Source organism: Pseudophryne corroboree, chromosome 8 (assembly GCF_028390025.1).
Source record: "Pseudophryne corroboree isolate aPseCor3 chromosome 8, aPseCor3.hap2, whole genome shotgun sequence".
Taxonomy (NCBI): Eukaryota; Metazoa; Chordata; class Amphibia; order Anura; family Myobatrachidae; genus Pseudophryne; species Pseudophryne corroboree.
This window is the reverse complement of record NC_086451.1, coordinates 352,590,405-352,606,135: the sequence shown is the minus strand read 5'-3', so window position 1 is coordinate 352,606,135 and position 15,731 is coordinate 352,590,405. Positions and strand designations below refer to the sequence as shown.

Below are 15,731 nucleotides of genomic sequence, written 5' to 3'. Positions count from 1 at the left end.
CTTACGGAGTTCCCAGCATCCACTAGGACGTCAGAGAAAATAAGAATTTACTTACCGATAATTCTATTTCTCGTAGTCCGTAGTGGATGCTGGGCGCCCATCCCAAGTGCGGATTGTCTGCAATACTTGTACATAGTTATTGTTAACTAAATCGGGTTATTGTTGTAGTGAGCCATCTTTTCTAGAGGCTCCTCTGTTATCATACTGTTAACTGGGTTTAGATCACAAGTTATACGGTGTGATTGGTGTGGCTGGTATGAGTCTTACCCGGGATTCAAAATCCTTCCTTATTGTGTACGCTCGTCCGGGCACAGTATCCTAACTGAGGCTTGGAGGAGGGTCATAGGGGGAGGAGCCAGTGCACACCAGGTAGTCCTAAAGCTTTACTTTTGTGCCCAGTCTCCTGCGGAGCCGCTATTCCCCATGGTCCTTACGGAGTTCCCAGCATCCACTACGGACTACGAGAAATAGAATTATCGGTAAGTAAATTCTTATTTATCTTTCTATATAAAGATACAGATTTGTTTAGGGAATTAATAGCCTTTTCTATTTGTCTTAAATGACTGTAAATTAGATTTCTCATACGTCCTAGAGAATGCTGGGGATGCTTCAAGAACCATTTATTATTATTATTATTTATTATTTATTAACAGTTTCTTATATAGCGCAGCATATTGCGTTGCGCTTTACAATTAGAACAACAGTAATAGAACAAAACTGGGTAAAAACAGACAGATACAGAGGTAGGAAGGCCCTGCTCGCAAGCTTACAATCTATAGGGAAATAGGCATAGATACACAAGGATAGATGCTACCTATTGCATAATGGTCCACCAGATTGCTAGGTTCTTAATGGGTTGTATGATGATACCCCACAAAGTTATCCAAGTGTCAGGAGGGTGTGAGACTAAAGAAAGACAAGATATGTGATGTTATAAATACTCTACAGAGGATGTAATTAGATAGGGAAGCACTGAAGGTTATGTGGGTGGGTCTGGAATTTGATAGGCTTGTCTGAAGAGGTGAGTTTTCAGGGAACATTTAAAGGTTTGGAGACTAGAGGCGAATCTTATTGTGCGTGGGAGTGCATTCCATAGAGTGGGTGAAGCCCGGATAAAGTCCTGTAATTTTGAGTGTGAACAAGTAATGCGTGTGGATGAGAGACGTAGATCTTGTGCAGAGCGGAGAGGTCGTGTAGGGAGATATTTTGAGATGAGTGAAGAGATGTATGTTGGTGCAGTTTGGTTAATAGCCTTGTATGTGAGTAAAAGTATTTTATATTTAATACGGTAGAATACCGGTAACCAATGGGGGGACTGACAGAGCGGATCTGCAGATGATGAACGTCTGGCAAGGAAGATTAGCCTCGCAGCTGCATTCAACCATGGGGTATAGACGGGATCCACAGGAGACATGGGCACTTTAAGACTTTAAAAGGGGTGTGAACTGGCTCCTCCCTCTATGCCCCTCCTCCAGACTCCAGTTTAGAATCTGTGCCCAGTGAGACTGGTTGCACACTGAGAAGCTCTCCTGAGTTTTTCAGAAAAATACTTTTGGTAGGTTTATTATTTTCAGGGAGACCTGCTGAAAACAGGCTCCCTGCATCGTGGGAGTGAGGGGAGAGAAGCAGACCTACTTCTGTGAGTTCAAGGGCTCTGCTTCTTAGGCTACTGGACACCAATTGCCCCAGAGGGTCTGATCGCTAGGTACGCCTAGATGCTCGTTCCCAGAGCCTGCCGTCACCCCCCTTGCAGAGCCAGAAGTCAGAAGACAGGTGAGTAGAAGAAGATCAGAAGACTTCAGTGACGGCATTCTGAGGTACCGCACAGCGATCGCACGCTGCGCGCCATGCTCCCTCAGCAGCACTACAGGGCGCAGGACGCGCGCGGGGGGGCACCCTGGGCAGCATGAAAATCCTCAATAGAGACTGGCAAAGTAGTTTTTAAGTGCCTAGGCACTAAATCTGAACCCCCACCAGTATAAATATGTGGAAAAATAGCGGGGCTGAAGTGCGCCATTGAGGGGGTGTGGCTTAGCCCCCACAGCTCTCACCAGCGCCATTTTCTCTCCACGGAGCTGCAGAGACGCTGGCCTTCCTCTCCACTGCTGTACAAGTAACAGGGTGCAAAACGGGGGGGGGGGGGCACAGTAAATTTGATGCTGTATATGCATTATAAAAGCGCTAGTAGGTCTGAGGCTTTATATAAAAGTGTTCAGAACCGGGATAGGCGCTGGGTTGTGAGCTGGCAAACTCCCTCTGTGTTTCTCTGACAGGCTTTACTGTGGGTCTGTCCCCTATATGCCCAGTGTGTTTGTGGGTGTCGGTGCACGTGTGTCGGCATGTCTGAGGCAGAGAGCTCTTTCCAGGAGGAGACTGGATTAGGGAAAGAAACGGCTGCGGGAGTGACCCTGTCGGCACCGCCGACTCCTGATTGGGTAAATATTTTCAGTGCTTTGAATGCGAATGTGGCTCGGTTGAATAAAAGATTAGATAAATCTGAGTCTCAGAACCAGGCATGGAAAAAATCCGTAGAGGATGTGTTGTCCCAGGTTCAGACCCCCTCGGGGTCACAAAAGCGTTAATTTACCCAGATAGCAGATAAAGATACCGACACAGACTCTGACTCCAGTGTCGACTATAGTGATGCCAGATTAAATCCAAAACTGGCCAAGAGCATTCAGTACATGATTGTGGCGATAAGAGACGTGTTACATATCACGGAGGACCTGATGTTCCTGATACAAGGGTCTGCATGTATAAAGGAAAGAAACCTGAGGTAACGTTTCCTCCCTCTCATGAACTGAACACTCTTTTTGAAAAGGTTTGGGAAACTCCTGACAAGAAGTTTCAGATTCCCAAGAGAATTCCGGTGGCATATCCATTCCTCTCGGGGGATACGGAAAAGTGGGAGTCACCCCCCACTGTGGACAAAGCTTCATCACGGCTGTCCAAAAAGGTGGCGCTGCCGTCCCCCGAAACGGCAGCCCTAAAGGAACCTGCGAATCGTAAGCAGGAAAATACATTAAAATCCATTTATGTCACTATGGGTACGCTGCTCAGACCTGCCGTGACATCGGCATGGGTGAGTAGCGCTATTGAAAAATGGGCAGATAACTTGTCATCTGATATAGATACCCTGGATAGGGATAGCGTTCTTTTGACACTGGGTCATACCAGGGATGCTGCAGCCTACCTAAAGGAAGCTGCGAGGGATATTGGCCTCTTGGGATCAAGGGCTAATGCCATGGCAGTCTCAACCAGGAGAGCATTGTGGATTCGTCAATGGAATGCTGATGCTGACTCTAAGAAGGCTATGGAGTCTCTGCCGTATAAAGGTGGTGTCTTGTTTGGTGACGGCTTCACTGACCTGGTATCTACGGCTACCGAGGGTAAGTCGTAATTTTTACCTTATGTTCCTGCGCAACAAAAGAAAACGCACCACTATCAGATGCAGTCCTTTCGTCCCAGTACAAAAAAGGCAGAGGGACTTCCTTCCTTACTTCTAGGGGAAGAGGAAAGGGACAAAGGTCACCGGCTGCGGCAAGTTCCCAAGAGCAGAAGTCCTCCCCGGTTTCTGCCAAATCCACCGCATGACGCTGGGTCTCCTCTGGAGGAGTCAGCACCTGTGGGGGCACGTCTCAAACTCTTCAGTCAGTTCTGGGCTCGGTCGGCCCTAGACCCATGGGTTTTGGAAATAGTGTCCCAGGGTTACCAACTAGAGTTTCAAGATGTTCCCCCTCGCCGATTTTTCAAATCGACCTTACCGGCTTCTCTTCAGGACAGGGAGGTGGTATGCGATGCAATACAAAAATTGTGTCTAAATCAGGTCATTGTCAGGGTTCCCCTGTTGCAACAGGGAGAAGGGTTTTATTCCAGCCTTTTTGTGGTCCCGAAGCCAGACGGCTCAGTCAGGCCTATCCTGAACCTCAGATCCCTCAATTTCTACCTAAGGAAATTCAAATTCAAGATGGAATCTCTCCGGGCAGTGATCTCCAGTCTGGAGGAGGGGGATTTTATGGTGTTGGTAGATATAAAGGATGCCTACTTGCATGTTCCCATTTATCCTCCACATCAGGCTTATCTGAGGTTTGCAATGCAGGATTGCCATTATCAGTTTCAGACGTTGCCGTTTGGTCTGTCCACGGCTCCGAAAATTTTCACCAAATTGATGGCGGAAATGATGGTTCTCCTGCGCAAGCAGGGAGTCACAATTATCCCGTACTTGGACGATCTCCTTATAAAGGCGAGATCCAAGGAGCAATTACTGCAGAACATGACGCTCTCCCTGACAATTCTGCAACAACATGGTTGGCTCCTAAACTTGCCAAAGTCACAGTTGGTTCCGACAACACGGCTGTCATTCCTGGGTATGATTCTGGAAACAGAATTGCACAGAGTCTTTCTTCTAGTGGAAAAGGCTCTGGAAATTCAGAACATGGTCAAACAAATTCTACAACCGGCAAGAGTGTCGATCCATCAATGCACTCGGTTGCTGGGGAAGATGGTGGCGGCCTACGAGGCCATTCAGTTTGACAGTTTCCATGCCAGAGTGTTTCAGTGGGACCTGTTAGACAAGTGGTCCGGGTCTCACCTGCACATGCACCGGAGAATAATCCTGTCCTCCAGGACCAGAATCTCCCTACTGTGGTGGCTGCACAGCTCTCATCTCCTAGATCCCAGGTTCGGGATTCAGGATTGGATCCTGGTGACCACGGATGCAAGTCTTCGAGGCTGGGGAGCAGTCACACAGGGGGAAAATTTCCAGGGAAAATGGTCAAGCCAGGAAGCTTGTCTGCACATAAACATTTTGGAATTAAGGGCCATTTACAACGGCCTTCTGCAAGCGGAACATCTTCTTTGCGGTCTGCCTGTTTTGATTCAGCCGGACAACATATAGCAGTGGCGCACATAAACCGCCAGGGCGGAACAAAGAGCAGAGCGGCAATGGCAGAGGCCACAAAAGTTCTCAGCTGGGCGGAAAGACATGCAAGCGCTCTGTCAGCGGTCTTCATTCCAGGAGTGGACAACTGGGAAGCAGACTTCCTCAGCAGACACAATCTCCATCCAGGAGAGTGGGGTCTTCATCAAGAGGTCTTTGCAGAAGTGACAAGTCTTTGGGGAATTCCTCAAAAAGACATGATGGCGTCTCGCCTCAACAAGAAGCTTCAGAGATATTGTTCCAGGTCGAGGGACCATAAAGCAATAGCGGTGGACGCCCTAGTGACACCGTGGGTGTTTCAGTCGGTCTATGTGTTCCCTCCACTTCCACTCATTCCAAAAGGGTTAAAGATCATAAGAAGAACAAGAGTTAATGCGATACTCATTGTTCCAGACTGGCCAAGGAGGGAGGGGTATCCGGATCTTCAGGAATTACTCATAGGAGATCCCTGGCCTCTTCCTCTACGAGAGGACCTGTTACAGCAAGTTCCGTGTGTGTAGCAAGACTTACCGCGGCTGCGTTTGACGGCATGGCAGTTGAACACCAAATCCTAGCCCGAAAGGGTATTCCCAGTGAAGTCATTCCCACACTTCTTCAGGCTAGAAAAGAAGTGACGGCGAAACATTATCACCGTATTTGGAGAAAATATGTGTGTCTTGGTGTGAATCCAAGAAGGCTCCTACGGAGGAATTCCAGCTGGGGCGTTTTCTCCATTTTCTGCAAGCAGGTGTGGATGTGGGCCTGAAGTTTGGCTCTATTAAAGTACAAATTTCAGCCTTAATCAATTTTCTTTCAAAAAGAATTGGCCTCCCTTCCAGAAGTTCAGACTTTCGTGAAAGGCGTGCGGCACATCCAACCTCCCTTTGTGGCACCGTGGGATCTTAATGTGGTGTTGCAGTTCCTGCAATCTCATTGGTTTGAACCTTTACGTAAGGTTGAGTTGAAATTCCTTACTTGGAAAGTAGTCATGCTTTTGGCCTTGGCCTCTACAAGGCGGGTGTCTGAGTTAGCAGCTTTGTCTCACAAAAGCCCCTATTTAATCTTCCATGCAGATAGGGCGGAGTTGAGAACTCGTCAGCAATTTCTGCCAAAAGTTGTTTAATCGTTTCACGTAAACCAGCCTATTGTGGTGCCAGTGGCTACTGAAGCCTTTGCGGAATCGAAGTCTCTCGATGTGGTCAGAGCTTTGAAAATGTATGTCACCAGAATGGCTCAGATTAGGAAACAGAGGCTCTGTTTGTCCTGTGGGCTCCCAACAAGATTGGGGCTTTTGCTTCCAAGCAGACTATTGCACGCTGGATCTGTAATACGATTCAGCAGGCTCATTCTACGGCGGGATTGGCGTTATCGAAATCGGTGATGGCCCATTCTACCAGAAAGGTGGGCTCATCCTGGGCGGCTGCCCGAGGGGTCTCGGCATTACAGCTTTGCCGAGCAGCTACTTGGTCAGGATCAAACACCTTTGCAAAGTTTTAAAAGTTTGATACCCTGGCTGATGAGGACCTTTTGTTTGGTCAATCGGTGCTGCAGAGTCATCCGCACTCTCCTGCCCGTTCTAGAGCTTTGGTATAATCCCCATGGTTCTTGAAGCATCCCCAGCATCCTCTAGGACGTATAAGAAAAAAGGATTTTAATACCTACCGGTAAATCCTTTTCTCTTAGTCCGTAGAGGATGCTGGGCACCCGTCCCAGTGTGTACTGTATCTGCAGTTATTGGTTATGGTTAGACACATTTTGTGTTGAGTTCAGTCAGCCTGTGGCTGATGTTATTCATTCTGTTGCATGCGTTGTTATTGAATGCCATGTTGTACGGCGTGTTTGAGGTGTGAGCTGTTATGTATCTCACCTTAGTTTAAAATTAAATAAAACTCTTTTCCTCGAAATGTCTGTCTCCCTGGGCACAGTTCCTATAACTGGAGTCTGGAGGAGGGGCATAGAGGGAGGAGCCAGTTCACACCCCTTTTAAAGTCTTAAAGTGGCCATGTCTCCTGCGGATCCCGTCTATACCCCATGGTTCTTGAAGCATCCTCAGCATCCTCTACGGACTAAGAGAAAAGGATTTACCGGTAGGTATTAAAATCCTATTTTCTGCTCCAAAAAGTTAATTTAACTGGGATACTGCCGACTACAAACCAGACTTCAATAGAAATGACAGTAGATGTAATCATAAAAGAGTCAGTGGTTACAGTACTTCCCAGAATAGAAATTATACCGCAAGTTACACAGTTGTCACTTTAATCATTCACATAGCACTCTGATCAAACCAAAGTAATTCTGATGGGTATAAAATGGTTAACCAGCATGACATAGGGATGACACCTAAAGTTATTCCACTTTCATTGTATTGTTGTCTCCAAAGCAAACATACATATACAGATCTGATTTGTCTTAATTTCCAAAACAATTAAGAGGTCCAGAACAAAGAGCGGATGCAGAGGAGGTGACATGATGTCACGTAATATGCATTTTCTGGAACGACTTAACTAATATACAGATGCGTCCTCATATTTAGCCTGAAAACGCCATGTAGGGTGAGATGCCTAGCCTGAGGGAGCCGCCAGGTCCCATGCTAATGCCAGGAGTCTTTTTTTTACCGAAAATGTGTCTAATGTTGGCCATACACTAGGTTGATGTCCTGTACGAATACACAATATCTATGCGTCATTCAACCCATCGCATGCACATTGGGGGTAATTCTGAGTTGATCACAGCAGGAACTTTGTTAGCAGTTGGGCAAAACCATGTACCCAAGACTGAGCTGATCATCTTCCCACCCTCCCACACAACCTCACCTCCCACAATCTCATTATCAATTGATGGTACGACTATCTCCTCTAGCCCCCAAGTACGCTGTCTTGGTGTAATCCTTGACTCCTCCCTCTCCTTCAAACCACACATTCAGCACCTCTCACAAACCTGTCATTTTAATCTCAAAAACATTTCCAGGATCAGACCTTTTCTCACCCAGGATGCCACTAAGATCATTATTCACTCACTGATTATTTCCAGACTGGACTACTGTAATCTCCTCCTAACTGGCCTCCCTGACAATTACCTCTCTCCACTCCAATCTATCCTCAATGCTGCTGCCTGGCTTATCTTCCTCACCAAACGTACTACGTCCACCTCTCTTCTCCTACAAGCCCTTCACTGGTTTCCCTTCCCTTTCAGAATCCAATTCAAACTTCTCACACTCACTTACAAAGCACTCACCCACTCCTCTCCCATTTACATCTCTGACCTTATCTCCCTTAACTCTCCCACCCGTCCTCTTCGCTCTGTTAATGCACGCCGACTCTCCTGTCTTCTGATTACTTCCTCCCACTCCTATCTCCAAGATTTTTCACGTGCTGCATCCACACATGCAAATTCTCCACCCTCCTCACCTAACGCCAATGTCTTGGACGGCGTGATGGATCCTTCTCGATATACAGTGGACGCGGTGGCCAGGGCGCAGGAAATCTCTGATATACTTTCGCCGCTGCTAGACAAAAAACTTGCATGATTAAAAGACGCCATTGACTCCACCATGACGCAGCTAAAAGAGCATAGCTCCCAGCTAGACGAGGCCGAACAACGTGTTTCGAACTTGGAAGACGACCTGACTACGACTCGCTCTGTCGTCGAGTCTCAAGCATCCGCCATTTCTGCGATACAGGAGAAGCTTGAGGTCTTAGAAAATCGTAATCGTCAAAATAATCTCCGTATGATTGGCCTATCGGAATCTGTTAAGCCTAGGGAGTTGTTGTCCCTGGTCTCCACCTGGTTGCCGACTGAACTGGGCTGCTTGATGGAAGGTGAATCCATGATGATTGAGCGAGCACATCGTGTTGGTCCTGACTTCCAGGCAGATCGCTGAAGTCCCCGACCAGTTATATTTAAATTCCTTAATTATACAGATAAGGTCAAGGTGATGGAAGCATACCGCAGGGCACAGGGCCTCGCCTATCGCGGCGATAAGCTACTTCTGTTCCAAGACTTTTCGTATAATGTGGCCATGAGAAGAAGGGAATTCTCCCCCGCCTGTAAAATCTTGTTCGAAGAGGGAATCCGTTTTGCCCTACTTTATTCAGCAAAGCTCCGTGCTCAACATAATGGAAAAACGTACCTGTTCGACACGTCTTCGGCTTCTAAGACATTTGCAGAATCATTACGATGTCCGTCCTCACCAGCCTCTAGAGATAAGGACTAATACCGTGATTCCTCATGGACTTACAGTATAAGTCACCCTTCTCATTGATACCATGTTTGGTAATGTATGGTTAATTGCAATTTACTTTAATGCTATGACTATCAGTGCACTGCATAATTTTGAAACAGATTGTTCTTGGGTATTTCAACCCTATCTCTTTTCCCCTCTCACCCTTTTCTTAATCCTATCCCCCTTTCTCCCCCTCCCTTTCTTTCTGGATAGTAATACGTTAATGGTTTACGGTGTGTCCTTTGGACCACTGTTCTTGGTTCAAAATTTTTTTGGGGAAAATGGACACACTGCAACACATTGTTTACAACAGCTTTTACTATTGATCACATGGTATAGGATTATTATTCTCCTCGATAGTTGGGTCTCCCTACTCGCTGGGATAGGGGGAGCCACACGGTTTATTTTATTAATGTTGTATGTGTCCGTTAGGACAGGCATTGGTTGATTTTTAGTTTGTCATGGCTGTATACTCGGAGACTAAAACAAGCCTAAAGTTCCTCACCTGGTACGTAGAGGGCTTAAATACTCCGATTAAGCGTAGGAAGATATTACAACACCTTAAACGTCTACGGCCAGACATTGCGATGTTGCAAGAGACACACTGGAAATCAGGAGACCCTAATGTCCTGAGGGACAGCTGGTTTTGCGATTACAAGTCGGCCTCATACACTTAAAAAAAAAAGGCGTGTGGTAGTCATATTTCACAAATCTATCAGATATACCATATTAGATACTCATGCTGACAAAGAGGGCCGGTTTTTGTTCATAAAACTACAATTAGAAGGGGAACTCTACACTCTAGTGACCCTATATGCACCCAATTCAGAACACAATGCCTTCTTTTCGGATATTTATGTCCGACTTCAGGAGTGGGCTGAAGGTAGACTGATAATTGGGGGAGATTTTAATTGAACACTTCATCCGCAATTAGACAGATCAGATACATCTAGTGGATGGACGTATTCTGTACCAGCCTCGTTACAATTTCTATCGTCCTCACTCAACCTGGTAGACCCTTGGCGACACCAACACCCTGTCGGCCGGGAATATACGTTCTATTCACACCCACACGCCACCTCCACTCGGATAGATTATTGGCTGCTCTCTGATGCGCTGCTGTCTAGGGTGGGCGAATCCAAAGTAGAAAATATAGCCATCTCTGACCACGCGCCCATGTGGTTCACACTTGAACTACAATCTCCCAAAACAACCTCCTTTAATTGGAGATTTCCCTCTTATTTGTATACATCCCCTGAATTTAAGGCTTACTTGGAGACTAATTTCATACACTACACTAAGGACAATGCACAACACGTGGATGATATAACCCTTTTCTGGTCTGCTTCCAAGCCGGTGATGAGGGGTTACGTTATTGCATATGTTGCGAATAAGCGTAAGAACCTTAATCAACGATATCGTGATTTGGGCCTGGCACTTACTAACTCATATGCATAGCTGTTATCCTCTCCAACAGATGATAACCGTAGAATTTATACTGAAACGAAACACCTCTATGACACTCTCTGCACAGAAAGGGCTCAATATGCCCTAGATTTTCAAAAACACAGATACTTTAAATGGGGTAACAAAGCAGGCAAACTCCTAGCAAATGTAGTTGGCAGCCAGCGTCCCACCCCAAATATATTGTCCCTGCATACTGGCCCTCACCTGTCCTCCGACCCGGCAGTCATTGCTGACTCCTTTTTGACTTATTATAAGGAGCTGTACACAGCCTCGCCGGACTACCCCATTGGAGGTATGGCCTTCCTTCGCTCGGCTAGATCCCGTACATTGACTGCAGATGACCGGAATTCCCTCATGGAACCGGTCACTGACTTAGAATTATTGACGGTAGTAAAGCAATTAGCTAACTGCAAATCCCCGGGCCCAGACGGATTAAGTGCAGAGTATTATAAACTGTTGCTACCCCATGTCACACCCCACCTCCTGTCCTTAATTAATTCTATCTTATCTGGAAATGTTGCCCCTCCTACTTTTAATCAGGCACGTGTGATAGTACTACCAAAGCCGGGGAAAGACCCCACCCTAGTTCAATCGTATCGCCCAATATCCCTTTTGAATCAGGACTTTAAAATCCTAACTGCTCTTATGGCAAATAGACTACAAGTAGTGCTGCCCACGATATTACACCCATCCCAAACTGGCTCCGTAAAGGGGAGAACATCAGTACATAACATTAGACAATTGATAGCAGCGTTGACCACATCAGCCCAATCGCCGGGATGGACGTCTCTGCTGGTAAGCTGTGATGCTGATAAAGCATTTGACCGTGTGTCATGGTCGCACTTGCTGAGAGTACTTCACTGGCAGAGATTTGGAGCTGATTTTGTCAGATTCTTCCGCACCATATATGCTTCCCCAGCCGCATTCCTCACGGTGTACGGAATGAATACTGACACTTTCATGCTACACAGAGGCACGAGACAGGGGTGCCCATTATCCCCGCTTCTTTTTTACCTCGCTTTGGACCCGCTCATTAGACACTGTCACTTAAATGTCAACTGGAGTGGGATTAAAGTCGGTAACCATGACCTTAAGGTCACGGCCTATGCTGACGATTTACTGTTGTACTTCTCGTACCCCCAGGCTGCGTTTCCCAGCTTACTATCCCTACTGACGACTTTTTAATCAATCTCTGGGTTTAAGATCAACAAATTAAAAACTGAAGCACTAGCCCTACACCCTTGTGCAACTCACAACTGGAATGACCAATTCCCCTTTAGATGGGCAAACCAGTCGATCACATATTTAGGGCTCCAAATACCCATTAACCCGGCTGACTTATATGGATGTAACTTCCCGCGAGTCATTGCACGCACTCTAGCTGACTTCCAGACATGGAAACACCTACCCCTCTCCTACCTAGGAAGATGCCAATTGATCAAAATGATCACCTTCCCGAGATTATTATATCCCATTCAAATGTTACCTTTATTGCTGTCTGATACAGACTTGAAAACTCTCAACAGGGCCTTTAGTGAATTTATCTGGGCACATAAAATCCCCAGAATCTCACTATTTAAGTTATGCCAATCACAAACGTTAGGCGGTATTAATCTACCCTGCCTCAGAAGTTATATGCTAGCTGCAAATTATCGTTACGCTGTTGATTGGATACATGAGACAGAAGTCTTTGCTAACACGGGCTTGGAGCAGGCCTTTTGTCCCGAGATCCCACTAGTTAGCTTACTACACACACGTCCGTCCTCTTTTCCTCCTCAGATAAAAAACAACATCCTACTAACATCTACTTGCATGGCATGGAGGCAAGCATGTTCTAGGATGGGCATCTCTAGCCATAACACCACTTTCCTCCCCCTATCACATAATCCAGATTTCTGTTGGACAACTATACGAACCACGTTGGCAGCCTTGTCAACCCAAAGCATCAGACTATCATACCAGTTGGTTTGTCGAGACACCTATCAGATGTGCACATATACAACTCTTTGTGAGAAATCTCCACAACTCTCAATCCCACTATTCGTATATTTTCAGATCCGTAGCTATCTCCATAAATCATTAGCCACAATGACAGTAGAAGACAAGTCTAACAACCTAGACGTCATTTTACAAGCAACACCTAGGGTGCACCACTCCACAGCATTCCTCTATACATTTCTCAAGAAAACCATAGACTGGGAGAACACCCAGTCAGGAATGGCCAAATGGGCGTTAGACTTCCCGACTACCACCTCTGCCATGCTCGCCGCGTTTAATAGAATCAACAAAACTCTCATATCGGCATCATACGCTGAGATGAATTACCAAATCTTACACCGTTCCTATATTACACCGAAATTACGATTCCAAATGTACAATCTCGAAATGCTTACCCTGGGTCTTCCTCCTTTTTAGAAATTTAAAAAAAAATTGCTTAGTAACTTTAATCACCCTTGCCTGACCAGTGATGTTTATATATGTACTATACCATGTTGATTTATTGTCATTATGTTAACTTACTGTACACTGCTATGAAAAAAAAAAAAAGTCAGACAGTCAAAAGTCAGACAGGATTAAAAGTCACACAGTCAAAAGTCAGACACAAAAAAAATGTTTTTTTTCAGTGTTTTTTACAACTTTTGCCTCATTTACTATCCATATCTTTTAGTAAAGTTGTGGCGAGCAAGGCGGAGCGAGACACTGAGCTCGAAGCGTGGCGAGCCGAGCGAGCCCGCAAGGGGACGAATTTCACCAAAATTGGGTTAAAAATGTCTAAAAACACAAAGAAAAAAACACCAATTTTTTTATTTATTTTTGTCTGACTTATGACCCTGTGTGGCTTTTGACTATATGACTTTTGACTGTCTGACATTTGACTGTCTGACTTTTGACTGACTTTTGACCCTGTCTGACTTTTGACTGTCTGACTTTTGACCCTGTCTGACTTTTGACCCTGTCTGACTTTTGACTGTTGACCATATAGTGTCTAACCAATAACTGTCTATCTTTAACTGTCTATGAGCTATACCACACCCCCCAAGATGTTCAGAAATCACCATTGCATTCATAATACACTGTATACATCTATATTTTAGTGCATAAAATACTACAGCTCAGACTGGAAAGTGGTGAACTACAAATATGAAGAGTATTCCGGGGACTTTAGAGCCTTGCCTTGGTAAGTCCAATATAGTTAACACAAAATATTGCACTTAAAAGTACATTTCAAAGTTGAAATCTCCTATAGAAATGGGTAAAACGTTGCACAATGCAAAGGTTCAGATGTCATGGTTGAAAATGTTTTCTATCTCACACAAAGCACTGGTGTTCTTATATGTTAGGTGCCTATTATACTGCACACCCTCCAGCTTATTTTCTCTGATAATCATTAGAAGCGGCATGTACTAAGCTTGCATCGGCGATGTGCCACTTATCGGGTAAGTCACGCTGATATGCAATTAAAATCACAAAGGACAGCTCTCCCAATAAGAGTTTTCCTTTGCGAAAGATGGTCTCCCAGGTTTAGGAGCCAGGAGTTCTTGTACACATGTACAAAGTGATGCGGACACTGGGAGGGATCCGATTGCATCCTTCTCAGCTGAAAATGCAAAAAGAAACCCATAGGCTTCTATTGGGTAATACCACATAAAGATGGCGTTGCCTATTGGCTCCAAACTTCCGATTGTATCACATTCCGGAGCTTGGTACGTATGGAAATGCGGGCAACACTCACAAAATGGGATTTTCTGAGTACTGGCCTGCATTTTTGGCTTTAGTACATCCCGCCCTAGGAGTGATCTTTATTTGGCATATTTATTTGAGACCCTTAATAAACAAAAAAAATGGCAAATTGGGAAACCTACAGCACCTGATAACCCTTCTTTGCTAGGAAATATTCAGCTGCTGGAGAAACATAACTATGGAGATTTCCTATAAATATAGTTTGTGTTTTTAGTGATTTTAAATATTGATAAATATACATTTATACATTTTCATATTTCTAGTAAATCATTTCGGCCAGAGAAGACTCCCAGCCATGTATTTGAGATAGATGAGGACTTCGATAAAGATGAGGTAAGACATGGCTTAAGTTCTGTATTCTTCTATGAAATGTACTAGTTATTATCTGTGAAGGAACGCCTAAGCTGAGTGTAAAGGCATAATCTGTATTAGTGTGTAATGCACACACGGCTTGGCTGATTTATAACAGCGCTTCCTAAACTTATTTCCGATTGGCTCACACTCTAGTTACCCAGATAGACATAAGCGTATGTTACAGCAGTAATCAGTACTCTTAAAGTGCGGCTTCAGCAGTTGCCGCAATGTTAACAATGGCTGACATGCTAGTCTTCAAACATTAAACGATTCTTATACCTCATGTCAGTCGTGAATTTATTTAAAAGAAAACATGAACAAGTAAAAGTCGTATATACTTAACACATCCTTTATAATAAAAGGCTAAGGCTGCTCCTCACCTCCATGGGGGGAATTCACTTATTGTCTTCTGCTCGCAGGATTCCTCATCAATTTGTTCTCACAAGGGAGGCATAATTAAACAAGGCTGGCTTTATAAGGCCAATTTTGGAACCACGATTCCTGTCACCATGAAGGTAAGGACATTATTTTTTATTGGAAATTTAATATTTATCATATATCATACCTCTCAAAGGCCCATTCCAGTCCACAGTTACAAAAAGTGGGGGCAGATTCCCTTTCATCACACTATCTGATATTGACCAGTGAAACACAATTTCTCTTACGTCCTAGAGGATGCTGGGGTCCAATTTAGTACCATGGAGTATAGATGGGTCCTTTGGGAGCCACTGACACTTTAAGAGTTTAATAGTGTGGGCTGGATCCTCCCTCTATGCCCCTCCTACCAGACTCAGTTTAGAAAATGTTCCCGGAGAAGACGGTCACAGCTAGTTGAGCTCCTAGGAATTTTTTATTTTTTTTATTTTTTAGAGTTAGTTAGGTTACAGGGAGGCTGCTGGCAACAGCCTCCCTGCTTCGTGGGACTTAGGGGGGGAGTAGGAACCAAATTCCTAAAGAGTTAATGGTTCCCTACTCCGCTGACAGGACACTGAACTCCTGAGGGTGATTATCGTAAGCCCACAGGGCGAC

General features: G+C 45.1%; 1 protein-coding gene across 2 annotated transcripts in view; it reads left to right on the top strand.

The window, feature by feature from the left end:
- The window catches only part of DOCK11 (dedicator of cytokinesis 11), a 981,167-nt gene that overhangs the window by 147,112 nt on the left and 818,324 nt on the right, over positions 1 to 15,731 (top strand). For both annotated transcript variants that reach the window (XM_063937505.1, XM_063937504.1), the window contains exons 4-6: positions 13,703 to 13,785; positions 14,612 to 14,681; positions 15,122 to 15,217. In XM_063937505.1, coding sequence (XP_063793575.1) covers positions 13,703 to 13,785; positions 14,612 to 14,681; positions 15,122 to 15,217 — 249 coding nt within the window. The remainder of the gene's footprint in view (positions 1 to 13,702; positions 13,786 to 14,611; positions 14,682 to 15,121; positions 15,218 to 15,731) is intronic.